General features: G+C 51.4%; 1 protein-coding gene across 1 annotated transcript in view; it reads left to right on the top strand.

Annotated features, from left to right (window-relative positions):
• The window catches only part of FLT4 (fms related receptor tyrosine kinase 4), a 38,104-nt gene that overhangs the window by 22,416 nt on the left and 2,630 nt on the right, over nt 1-13,058 (top strand). The window contains exons 25-31 of the mRNA XM_012558698.2: nt 340-462; nt 1,625-1,736; nt 3,389-3,488; nt 3,896-4,001; nt 5,342-5,487; nt 5,924-6,044; nt 7,266-7,351. Of these exons, the coding sequence (XP_012414152.2) occupies nt 340-462; nt 1,625-1,736; nt 3,389-3,488; nt 3,896-4,001; nt 5,342-5,487; nt 5,924-6,044; nt 7,266-7,351 (794 nt within the window). The remainder of the gene's footprint in view (nt 1-339; nt 463-1,624; nt 1,737-3,388; nt 3,489-3,895; nt 4,002-5,341; nt 5,488-5,923; nt 6,045-7,265; nt 7,352-13,058) is intronic.

Raw genomic sequence — 13,058 nt, 5'->3', positions numbered from 1 at the left:
CACAACAACCCTGTGGTCAAGCAGCATCTCCCCATTTCACAGAGGCAACTGAGCCCAGAGTGTGGAAGTGACTTCCCAAGGTCTCCCAGCTAGTCAGTGGCAGAGCTGGATGTGGGATCAGAGTCTGGGTGACTTCCCAACCATCTCTGCCATCCCTACAGTTCCATGAGCCCTCTCTATGGCAACTCCTGGGGACACACAGACTCAGAGCTGATAACTCTGCTAACCAGGAGCAACACCTTCCCCAAAAGAGCAGGGCTGAGGCGGGCACCCCACAGCTCCAGGCATGAGTGTCACCGGGGTCCTGCTCTGATGGCTCCCTGCCCTACACACCCCTAGTGCATCCACAGGGACCTGGCTGCTCGGAACATTCTGCTGTCAGAAAGCGACGTGGTGAAGATCTGCGACTTCGGCCTTGCCCGGGACATCTACAAAGACCCTGACTATGTCCGCAAGGGCAGTGTGAGTGCAGGCCACTCAGAAAGGGAGGTGGAGGTAGCGGGGTAGGTGGGGAAGATATGTGAGGTTGGGACCATGGGGAGGTGCTGACACAGGACTCTGGCCTGCCAGGCTCATAGGATCCAGGCCACCTGCCCAGGGTCTGGGGGATTCACTGTGCCCTGGACCCACCTTGGGACCTGAGGGCCCTGAGCCTGTGGGGGACCCCAGTGACCCCACAGAGGGAGCCTGGGGCAGGGGAATTAAACAGGAGTTGAGAAGCTGGGACCAGAGTGCCCAGACTGGAGCTTGTGTTTTGCCCAATGCCTGGATCCATTTGTTGGACATTGAGTTCCTGGCCTGCCCTGGGGGTCCTGGACATGCAGATGTGGACCCCACGAGGTGTCAGTCCTGGAGATGGATAGGCCTGGTGCTTGGGAGGTAGCCTGTGTCTCTCTGGTAGAGCTCAGCAAGGGAGGTGCCTGAATGAGCGTCCAAGGCTGGTCAGGAGTCAGGCAGGGGGCAGAGGGTTGGAAGCAAGGAGATGAGCAGGGTGGGTCTAGGCCCTGGCCTCAGCTTTGTACTTCACCCTAACTCACGGTGTGTGGGGTGTGTGGAGGTGAGGGCCAGGTGTACATTTACAAACTGCTCCCCAAGCTGTGAAGAGAAGGGCATCAGGGTGAGAGGAGGGAGCAGAGGTAGAGGCCATAGAGGGACAGAGATGGGTGATGAGGAAGAGGCAACAGGAGGGAGGGGCCGCAGGAGAGAGAGGGTCAGGAGTGACTGCCAGGCTTCTAGTGAGAGGACAGAGCAGACAGCGTGTTTGCCAAGGCAGAGCTGCCAGAGGAAAACTGTGTTGGGGGCAGACGGTGAGGGTGTGTAAGGCCTGGTCCCACAGGAGCTGGGCTGAGGGTCGGTAGCTGGAGGAGGGAATGGAGAGTGCCCTCAGAGGAAGAGAGGGGCCGGGCAGACCCAGGAGAACCACAGCAGGGAAGAAACCTTCAAGGGCACCTGCAGAGGGAGGATGGGAGAGGGAGCCAGCGTGGAGGGCCGTAGAGCAGGGGAGACAGGAAGAGGGAGAACAGAGCAGGGCCACCCTGCAGGAGCTGCCAGAACACAAGCAGGGAAGTGGCCAGAGTCCTGGAGAGACACAGGCCATCCCAGGTGTCACACTTCCCTCCTGCAGGCCCGGCTGCCCCTGAAGTGGATGGCCCCTGAGAGCATCTTTGACAAGGTGTACACCACGCAAAGTGACGTGTGGTCCTTTGGGGTGCTGCTCTGGGAGATCTTCTCTCTGGGTGAGTGTGGCAGCTGGGCCAGCCAGCACCCAGCTGTGAGAGCTGGTGCAAGCACTCTCAGCCCCAGGGGGCCAGGGTCACCTGCCTCAGGCGCCATACCAGCCTCTCTGATGCAGGGACAGGGTGGCTGGAGCATGCACTTGGGGCGAGTGCACAGGTCATTCACAGGCCCAGCTTCACTCTCCCCACCTGCCACATGGCGATGCTGCTCCTGCCCTCACAGAGTTGGGGAGAAGCCCAGAGGAGACTGAGCGCACCGACTTATGCAAGCCCACGGGGGACAAGCCCACGGAAGTCCCTAGCTAGTGTGGGGAGAGGCAATGAAAAAGTGATAAAGTAAAAATACTATCAAATGGCAACAATGATAAATGCTGTTACTAAAAAATAAAGCAGTCTGAAGAGTATAGGGAGGAGCCCTTGTGGTGCAGTGGTTAAGCACTCTGCTGCTAACCAAAAGATCGGTGGTTCGACCCCACCAGCTGCTCTGTGGAAGAAAGATGTGACAGTCTGTTTCTGTAAAGATTTACAGCCTTGGAAACCCTATGGGGCAGTTTTACTCTGTCTTATAGTGTTGCTGTGAGTCAGAATTGACTTGATGGCAATGGGTTTTTTTTTGTTTTAAAGAGTACAGGAAGGATGAGGCTGCTGTGTAAGCCCCAGGGGCCAGGGAAGGGCCCTAGGTGTTCCAAACTGTTGCTAACCAAAAGGTTGAGGGGTGGAGTCTACCGAAAGGCATAGCTGAAGAAAGGCCTGGTGACCTACTTCTGAAAAATTAGCCATTGAAAACCCCAAGAAGGGACAGTTCCGCTCTGACACACATGGGGCTGCCAGGATTTGAAACTGCCTCCACGGCAACTGGTTTGGAATGAAGGGTGGGTAGACGAGGCCGGGGGCCTGGGAGGAGAGCAGTTTCAGGGAAAAGGGCAGCCAGTTCCACAGCCTTGTGTGTCAGAGGTGGTCAGTGTGCAGAGCAGAGCAGGTGATGGGGGGGGGGCGGGTGCATCATGAGATGAGGCTGAAGGGGCAGGAGAGGCAGCTGGGCAGCCAGCCCCTGTGGCCTGGGTGAGGACTTGGAATTTAAATCTTATGGGAGCCTGCAGGGTCCTGAGTGAAGGAGAGGTGCCAACTGACTCGTGTTTTAAAAGCATCACTCTGGCTGCTGAGTGGGGAATGAATCAAGGGGCAGGAGGGAAAACAGAGAGGTCGGTGGTCAGCAGAGAGGAGGTGCCTGGGTCAGGGTCGAGTGGAGGAAGAGGATAGGTTTAGGATGAGGAGCTGACAGGACTTAGGAGGGAGTGGCTTGGTCGGCCAGGGAAGGCTGCCATGGGGCTTTGTTTTTGCTGAAAGGGGTCAATGCTGGCTCCGCCCCAACGATCCCCATAACCATGTTTGAACTAACGCATCTCACATGCCTACCATGTGCCAGACGCCTGGCATAGGTACCGCGCTCCTGCACACAGCAACACTAGCAAGTGCAGCATCCTCTTGTGACCAAGTTTGGAGCTAGAGCTTGGGGACAGGAAGCGACTGCCCCAGGCCAGCTGGGAGCTGCAGGAAGGGCACCCTGCCGTGGGTGAGAGGGGGCAATTGGGTGGCTGGGCTGACCAGTGGGATGTCTGCTGCCTGCTCATGCTGTCCTGTCCTGCTGTCAGGGGCCTCCCCGTACCCTGGGGTGCAGATCAATGAGGAGTTCTGCCAGCGGCTGAAAGACGGCACCCGGATGAGGGCCCCGGAGCTGGCCACTCCTGCCATGTGAGTGTCCCCACCGGACCAGGAGAGGGGGTGGGCTAGGGGGCCTGTAGCATGCATTCTGTCACTCCCCTCTCCTCCCTGACTCATCCATCTACCAACTCTCCTCAGCGCCCGCCAGCCACTGCCCTAGACACACACAGACCACATGAAACCAAGACTGTGATGGGCACCGAGAGGGGGCACCAAGGGATCCAGGCATAGCCAGTGATCAGGGAAAGCGTCCCCAAGGAGGGACTTGAGCTGCATGGGGGAAGGGAACCCAAGGCAGGTGGGATAGCCTGAGCCTGAGCCTGAGCCTGGAAGTAGGAGGGACTGGGGTGGATCAGCATGGCTGGGGTGGATCTGCTGGTGGAGGGGTGGCAGGGCATGCTCAGACCACAGTCCTGCACCCTGGCTCTACCCCACAGACGCCGCATCATGCTAAGCTGCTGGTCTGGAGACCCCAAGGCGAGACCTGCGTTCTCGGAGCTGGTGGAGATCCTGGGGAACCTGCTGCAGGGCGGGGGCCAGCAGGTGAACCCCTCCTCCCTGTCCTGCTGCAACCTCTGGCCCTTTCTCCTGGGCCTCCCTCCTGCCCAGCAGGGCCCCAGCCTGGCTGCCCCCCTGAGCCCTGTATTCAGCCCTGTCAGCCCTGCATGGCCCTCAGCTACCAGGCGAGGGTTTGTACATGGCCAGCCTCCAGGCACCTGGGCCTGCCCTCCAGTGCCCACTGCCTGCACCCCCACCTCCACACCCCGGCCACTCGAGGTGGAGACACAGGCATCTTCCTTTTGAGCACACACCCACCAGTGACCGTCATGTGAATGGTCAGAATCTGCTGTAATTCACATGGTCAGAGCCCATCCTTGCCCACGGGGAGCTCCAGGCTACTATAAACAGCATCACAATGACACCAGGGGCGCCATGCTTCTCCCATCTCTGCGTTGGTTCCTCAATGGGCTTACAAAGCAGACCGTCACCTCTCCAGCATCATAATCATGAAAACTCCCTCATCTCCCTCACTGCAGCTCAGGCCCGCTTACTCTCTGTACCCATCAAGCACATGGGCCCTTGTCCTCTGTGTCCTGGGATATCTCCCTCACCACATGGTGCTCCTCAAGGGTGGGGAACACAGCCAGCTCAGGGCTGACACCAGGGACCGTCAGTTGGCACAGTGGGGGATAGAGGAGAGAGCAATGAGCAGCCTGCTGCCCAGCCTCCCAGAGGCTGGGGATAGGCACTTTGGGTCCAGTTCTTCCCCAAGAGGAAGAACGTGGGAAGCATTCACATTAGTTCCTGAGGCTGCAGGGACAGCCAAGGACACTGGAGTGAGAGCACTCTGGCTGTGTCCTGGCCTGCCCCTGTCCCCCTAAAGCGTACCTTCCTCATCCATAAAATAGAGAGCTGTTGTGAGAATTTAGGGAGGCTGGCACACAGCAGGATTTCCTGGGTGGCAGAGATGGTTAACGCACTCGGCTGCTAACCAAATGGTTGAATGTTCGAACCCACCCAGAGGTGCCTCAGAAGAAAGCCCTGGCGATCTACTTCCAAAAAGTCATCCATTAAAAACCCTATGAAGTACAATTCTCCTCTGATGCACATGGGGTTACCATGAGTGGGAACTGTCTCAACAGCAGCTGGTTTTACTAGCAGCACACAGCAAGCCTTCATCAACCTTGAGGTGCCACCTATCGCGAGAGCCGCAGTGTACCGGCCTCTGGGTGGGGGGGGCTCACTCAGATCTCAGGACGCTCAAGGCACCACTACTGTTAGAGCCCACCTCTCAAGGAAGGAACCACGCAGTCCAGCGCAGGGCAGGCCAAGGGAGGGTTCGTGTGATATCTGACCCCAGACACTTGTCCTGTCCCTGCCAGGAGGAGGAGGACTTCACGCCCCCGCGTGGCTCCCAGAGTTCGGAAGAGGGCAGCTTCCTGCAGGCGTCCACCACGGCGCTGCACGTCGCTGGCGCCGACTCCGAGTGCAGCCTGCCCAGCCTGCATCGCCACAGCCTGGCCGCCAGGTCAGCTGCCCTCCCGGGCCCAGAAGTAGGGTGGAGTAGGGGTGGGGCCGGGGAGCAGCTTGGACGTGGTATATTTTATCCTCATCAGTCATCAAGAAAGCAAATTTCAGAGACATGAGGGACTGTTGTAGGCCAACTAAAATAGCAGAGTCATTGTAAATGGCCGAACCAGGTATGGGTAAAGCGGCAGGGGGCTCTAGGTGTGTTCCACTCTCCTTCCACATTTATCCCTCTGGTATAGGAGAGAAACAGAGGCTCTGGACAGGGAGGGACATGCTCACCATCTGGAGGTGGGACCTGGGGAGTGGACCAGATCCTCATGCCCCAGGCTCAAGGTCCTCCCTGGGAGGAAAAAGGGTAGAAGGAGAGGTGGAGAGGGCTTTCAGGAGGGTTGCTGAGGTGTGTCTCTCCAGCACTTTCCATTTTATCTCCACAGATACTACAATTGTGTATCCTTTCCTGGGTGCCTGGCCAGAGGAACTCAGACTCAGGGTTCCTCCAGGATGAAAACATTCGAAGAATTTCCCATGACCCCAACGACCTACAAAGCCTCAGTGGTGAGCTCCCTGGTGATAACTGGGAGGAGGGGAGCTGTGGACTTCCTGTCAGGGCTCTGTCTCTTGGGGGAGACGGGGGGTGGGAAGCAGTCAGGAACTCATGAAGCAAGTGGCAGAAACCAACTCAGACTCGCTCCAGCAGCCCATTGTCCCCGGAAAATGTCAAGTCCAGGTGAGCTTCAGGCACATCTGGATCTGGAAGCTCACAAGATGCTGCTGTCCCTCAGCTGCTTTCCCCTGTGTGATCGTTGCCATCACTCCCACCCAGGGTCTCGCCCCACAGCCCTGAAACCCTCTTTCCCAGTGGCTCTCAGTGGATCAGCCTGAGTCATGGGCCCCGTTTGCTGGCACTCAGTGCCACTAAGCCACATGGTCTGTGAGTAGGGGATGGTGTCACTAGAAGGGGAGGCTGGGGGTGCCTGGCACAGGAAAACACAGGTGTCCACTCAGGTGGTGACACCTGGCTTCTCAGATGCAGGTAAACAAACAGCTTAAACAATGCGCTCCCTGAAGTTTGTCCTAGCGTCTCCACTTTGTAAAAGAGGAGACTGAGCCTCCCAAACATGAATTCCAGCAGCACGCAGCCAGGATTCCAGCCCCAGCCTCCCAGTCCAGCCTCCCTCCCAGATGAAGGGCAGTGGGTTCTGGGTCCTGGTCAGTAAATGCTGGGCCCGTGGGAGGCCCTGGGGGCGGCAGAGGACCAATGGGAGGCCTGGAGCAGAGCCAGGTTGACCTGAGTTCCTGTCTCCAGGGCCAGAAGAAGACTGCAGAGGGCCCCAAGTTCTGAAAAGATTGCAGCCCCTTCTTGTGTAATTGCAGATAAAAACCATGCCAAACCACAATCTAAGGGTAGCAAAGCCCCACTAAAGTTCAAATATTGTCCCCATTTCTGCTGGTGCTTCTGCTTTAACCATGCCCTGAACCCATGCTTGACCGCCTGTGGGCCTCCACTGTGGGGCGTCTCAGCTTTGCCACCTCCCAAGCATGGACCAGGCACTGCCCCCCAGATCCTCAGTGTCTCCCCCTGTGGAGTGGGGTCTGTGACCCCTCACCTGCAGGTTCTGCCCAGTTTCTCACTGAATTCCTGCGGTGGGGGTGGGGGGGCATTAAGTCAGCAGATACACAGGTGACGGTTCATGCGTCCCTTCTGGCTGGGAGACAGCTGCCCCACAGAAGGGCCTAGGGTGGGGCCACAGCCCTAGGCTTGCTCTTTCTGCACAGGATAACCAGACAGACAGTGGGATGGTGCTGGCGTCTGAGGAGTTTGAGCGGATAGAAAACAGACATAGACAAGAAAGTGGCTTCAGGTAAGGTGTCTTAGTGTCTTGGGATGGCTGTAACAAAACGCCATAAACTGGGTGGCTTTTCAAAACAGAAATGTATTGTCTCACAGTTCTATAGACTAGGAGTCCAGTTGGCAGGGCCGTGCTCTCTCTGTCTGCTCTAGGGGAAGATCCTTCCAGCTTCTGGTAGCTCCAGGCATTCCTGACTTATAGATAGACCCTCACATGGTCATCTTCACCCTGTGTCTCTGTATCTCTGTGTCTCTTCTTTTATAAAGACACAACTCGGATGGTATTAAGACTCAGCCTACCCAGTATGACCTCGTGTTAACTGATAACATCTTCAAAGACCCTGTTTCCTAACAAGGTCACATTCACAGGTACCAAGGATTAGGACTTCCGCATATCTATTTGGGAGACATAATTCAATCCATAACATAAAGCCTTCTGGAGCCTTCTCCCCTGTAAAAGTGGCACTGCCTGGGGCTGTCCACCCCAGAGGGGTCTCAGCAGGGTCTAGCAGCCCTGGGATCTGAAAGCAGGGCCCAGTGAGGGAGGCTGGTGCTCTCTTACTCAAAATCTTCCATGGCTCCCTATTACCTCTTTGTGTATTCAAGGCAAACCACTCTGAAACTCCAGGCCTTTGGCAAGCCATCCTCCCAAACATGTCCCCACTCCCCTGTTACCATTCTGGCCCAGCAGCACATGCACAAGCTGGTCCCTGACACCTCCCTTTTAGGCTCCCACTCTCAAGCCTGTGTTCAATGGTCAAATGCTCCAAAGCCACCTCTTTGTGAAACCACGTATGATCCACCATCCTCAGTGTACACACATGCCCCCCGCCCAGCCAGGGAGAGGCCAGCCCATTCCCTAACCCCCAGTACTTAGCCCGATGGCCACAGGAGCCAGGCAGATAATGTAACCTGGAGCTGGCAGTATCATTTTTTAAAAAATATGGTTACAGAGAAATACTCATGTCTGCCTATACAGAGAGTGACCCTGCCATTTGCCCAAGGAGAAGACACTAAAAAACGTAAACTTCTAAGGGTACAGATCAGTTAAATATCTACTTAAAATATTTACTTTATTAATTTACTTACACACACCTGTTTAAATGACATGGCCTATGATATTATATAAAACATTACTGTTTTCCACTTTCTTCAAGAAACTATTTCATTCAGACCGTTCACTTGCACCTTGGGCATCAGTGTCTTTGTCAAGAGCCACCTTGTGAATTATCTAACACAGTTTTCACTTCTACCTAAGCTGTTTTTGAGTCAGTATATGCTGTTGTCACTGAAAATTTTACCCCAAACCACAGGTATATTTATTTGCATAACATTAGGATCCAAGAAAAAACCAAACCCGTTGCTGTAGAGTCAATTCTGACTCATAACAACCCTAGAGGACAGAGTAGACTGTCTCATAGGGTTTCCGAGAAGCAGCTGGTGGATTTGAACTGCCAACCTTTTGGTTAGCAGCCTGAGTTCTTAACCACTGCACTACCAGGGCTCCAACATTAAAATAGTTGATGTCATTTTCCGCATTTCTACACCTTAACCAATCACTTTATTACCTTTTATGCCAGCCTACAAACGGTGTGTTTGCAGCACCAGTAACACTGGCAATTGTGGGACCAACCAAAGAATAATTTCTACATCTGTATTATGTGTCTTTGCCTCCCTTTTTTTTTTTTCTTTAATTGATTTCATCAGGTGACTTCTATTAGTAACCTAGTTTTGGAAAATTTATGTTAGTTGCATTGACAGAGTAGATTTTGGTTAATAGTTCTTTACCAAACAGTATTTTATCATTCAAAAGAAAATAATTAAGTAAAAAGGGTAAATAGCTGCTTAAATTCAAATCTTCACACATTTTCCTAAAGATGACTCAGATCATCAAGTAAAGTCACTCATAACCCATGCCTACAATGTAACAAGGAGCCCTGGTGGCACCATGGTTAAGAGCTTGGCTGCAAACCAAAAGGTCAACAGCTGGAATCCACCAGCTGATCTTTGGAAACCCTTTAGGGCAGTTCTACTCTGTCCTATAGGGTCTCTGTGAGTCGGAATCTACTGGACGGCAACCGGTTTGGTTTTTTTTAATAGTGTAACCAAGAGACACTTCAGTGTACATGTGAGTAGGAACTAAAAACTCAAGACTGACAGAGCCAAGCCTGAGCCCATGGCAGAACAAGCATTAGATGCGGACTCTCCAGAAAGAGGAGAGTGAGGCAAGGTCCTTGGGAAGACAGCCATATAGACTGGGGAGATAATGAAGGTGGCTGGGGAGACAATGGGAAAACAATGAAGGAGATAATGTCTCCAGGAGGAAAGTCTGAGACACAAGGGGTACCTGTATTGTGAAGGCAGTGCTTCTGAAAAGGCAATGAGTAGGAAGAAAGTGCTGCACCTCAGATACTTGGGGATGAAAGAAAAGAAGAAATTGTCCTATGGGAAGCAAGATAGTATCCAGAATTCAGAAGAAGACAGACACACAAGGGATCCATTCATTACAGAAACTGCACTTCACTATAGGAGTAACAGAGGGTACTCTTCTCAGCAGGTTGCTTGGCAGGTGCATTCTTGTGCAATGTTTCCAAACAGGCACAAGGACAGACTGTGCCTTGGAGAGGTCTGTGAGACAGAAGGAGAAGAGGGTTTATCTGCCAAGTCTCTGCCTATCCCTGTATAACTGTTCCTCCCGTGGGGAGTTAATTCTTCTTCACTTCCAGGTTGCATTATTCAGCCCTTTTGGTGGCCACCCAGGATGCCAGGAACTGCCCCCTGTAGTGTTTTGTCTAAATCTGTAAGTGAAAGGAGGATCCGTAAACTCTGGGCTATGGTTGGTCAACATGGTGGCATGGCAGTAGCCAATGAGAGGGCCCAGCACTTCCTAGGTGACTGGTTGACCCCTGGTGGTGCTACGATATGGGACATGAATGGAACTTTTGGAAAAAGGATGCAGTCAAGAGAATGTGAAGTGTACCAAAGATGTGGGTCTGATACTCCTGAATGAAGAAACCTAGGAAGCCACCCAACAGAAAAAATAAGCACTATGCATACAAAGTCATTATAAAAATAAAACAGAAAATCAGAGTTAAAATTTTTCAGTAGATGTAAACACTCAAAAAGAAAGAGGAGGAGGAGAAAAAGAAGAAGAAAAGGAATACAACACTCCAAGATGAATTAAATATATAATTAATCATGCAGCTGGACCATGAACCAGAAATTCAAAAATTCAGATAGAAACGGGCAAACAATATGAAGACTTAAAATGAGAACTGACTAAATCCAGGAAAGATATGGAAAGAAAAGACAAATCTTCTCAGGAATGAAGACCAGGGTGCCCAAGGGAAATACATACAACCAGACTTACAGTAGAGGACACAGAGGATAGACATGAAAAGGGTCAAGAAGATGAAAAATAAATAGTTAAGGGAGATCATAAAGGAAGTGATCAACAAAGAAAACATGTAAAAAAAGATCCAATATATGTAAAACTGGAGTCTTTGAGGAAGAAAATCCAAACAGTGGGATAGAACTAACATTTTACATTTATAAAGATAACCTTCTTAAATAAAAGACATGAAGCTAACATAATGGAAAGGCCCCCAGGTACCTGGAAGAATGGGCCCAGAAGAGTAAACTCTGAGGTATATCGTACTAGAACTATTAGACTTTAAAGACAAGAACTCTCCAAGATGGCGGTGTAGTGAGACACTTCCTATATCCCTCTTACAACAAAGACTTGGAAAAACAAGTGATTTGACTGTATATGAATATCTAGGAGCCCTGAACAAGGCAAAGTTAAGGAATCAGACTGAGTGGCAGGGGGAGAGGGAGATGGTTTGGAAGAAGTGAAGAGCACCAGAGAGGCGGCAGCGGTGAGACTGCAGCTCTGCAGCCACGCAGGGTCCGCAGTGAAGCAGGCAAACAGCTGTGCTGTGCATGCGCTCAGGAAGCAGTTTCCACATCAAGAGCGACCCGGCAGCAGAGATTCTGCCTGGACACTTCGAACCAGTGAAAAGCAGCTCCCAAGCGGCTAAAGATAAGTACACGCATGCAGCCTTTCACAGGGATTTAAAAAAAAAAAAAGCCCACTTGGGAAAAATCTCTCTCCCTTTTACCTCCTCCCTCTGCACTCTGCACCAGGAGACTGCTGGGCTGGAAGTAGATCCCAAAAGGTGCACCGACCCACTCTCCTGGCTTTGGAGAGGGAAAAAATAAGCTACTGGCTCCCCTAAGACAGGAAAACAAGGTCAGCACAGCTCCTTTGCTAGGCACGGGTATAAGGGGTTTGCAAACTCTGAGTGCCTTACACCCCTGTATAGACTTGGGGGACCCATCTCAATAGCATTAGCCCTCACTGCCACACTACAACAGAGAAAACATCTGAAGTTTAACTTCAACTGTTTCAGCTGTGAAGTGGCAGATTTGTGACCCTTGAAACAGCCCTGCCCATTAAGTAGGCACTTTTGTCAATCTGCAACAGGGGCTTGAGGACTTGTGGCATCACCTAAACCTCCTAGTCACCTGCTACAGGAGTCCGAGAAAAAGCGGTGCCCTCGAGTCTTTACAGCCAGCAGAGTGGGGTGCTCATAGTCTGGCTGCAAAACTCACCGACCTACTCACCCTAGAGAATAGGGACACACTTTCCTTTCAGACTCTAAGGGGCAGCTGTCAGCCCCCTGCCTGGCTCAGTGTGTGATCCCCTACCACAGCCAGAGTCCAGTGTTTGCACCAATCACCCATGCCTCTCTAGGACTGTAGGTGAGAGCCTGCACCACACACTTGGTGACTGACTGCCTGGTCACCTGAGCTGAACCCATATAGGAAAATTTAAAGGACTTCGGTGGGCACAAACTTAGTTACAGAACTAACTACCTGGTGACAGGACGTTAGAGCTTCAAAGGTGTCAATAATCAAATCTAGCACACACGAGCAGCCTATTGGGACATATCAAAACAAAACAAGAAACTAGGACTCACTAAACAAATATAAAATAAAATCATAATAACTTATTGATGGCTCGGAGACAACAGTCAATATCAAATCACATAAAGAGGCAATCCATGATGGCTTCAGCAAGCTCCCAAAGTAAAGAATAAATTCTCTGGAGGAAGAGAATTTCTTGGAATTACCAGAGGCAGAATACAAAAGATTAATACACAGAACTCTCCTAGAAATTAGAAAGGAAATTCAACAAAATACAGAAAAAGCCAGGGAACATATAGACAAAGTAGTAGTGGAACTTAAAAAAGTTATTCAAGAACATAATGACAAATTTAATAGGCTGCAAGAATCCATAGAGAGACAGCAATCAGAAATCCAGAAGATTTACAATAAAATTACAGAATTAGACAACTCAATAGAAAGTCATAGAAGCAGAATTGAGGCAGTAGAGGTTACAATTAGTGACACTGAAGATGAAGCTCTTGATGCCAACTTATATGAGGAAAAATCAGATAAAAGAATTAAAAAGAACGAAGACACTCTAAGAGTCATGTGGGACTCTATCAAGAGAAATAACCTAGCAGAATGGGGGGGGATAACAGAAAATACAGAGAAAATTGTTGAAGATTTGTGGACAGAAATCTTCCCTGATATCATGAAAGATGAGAAGATATCTATCCAAGATGCTCATCAAACCCCACATAAGGTAGATCCCAAAAGAAGGTCACCAAGACATATTATAATCAAACTTACCAAAACCAAAGATAAAGAGA

Source organism: Trichechus manatus, unplaced genomic scaffold, assembly GCF_000243295.1.
Source record: "Trichechus manatus latirostris isolate Lorelei unplaced genomic scaffold, TriManLat1.0 scaffold00181, whole genome shotgun sequence".
Classification (NCBI taxonomy): Eukaryota; Metazoa; Chordata; class Mammalia; order Sirenia; family Trichechidae; genus Trichechus; species Trichechus manatus.
Note: the sequence above shows the minus strand (reverse complement) of the source record. Positions and strands in the feature narration are given on the sequence as shown.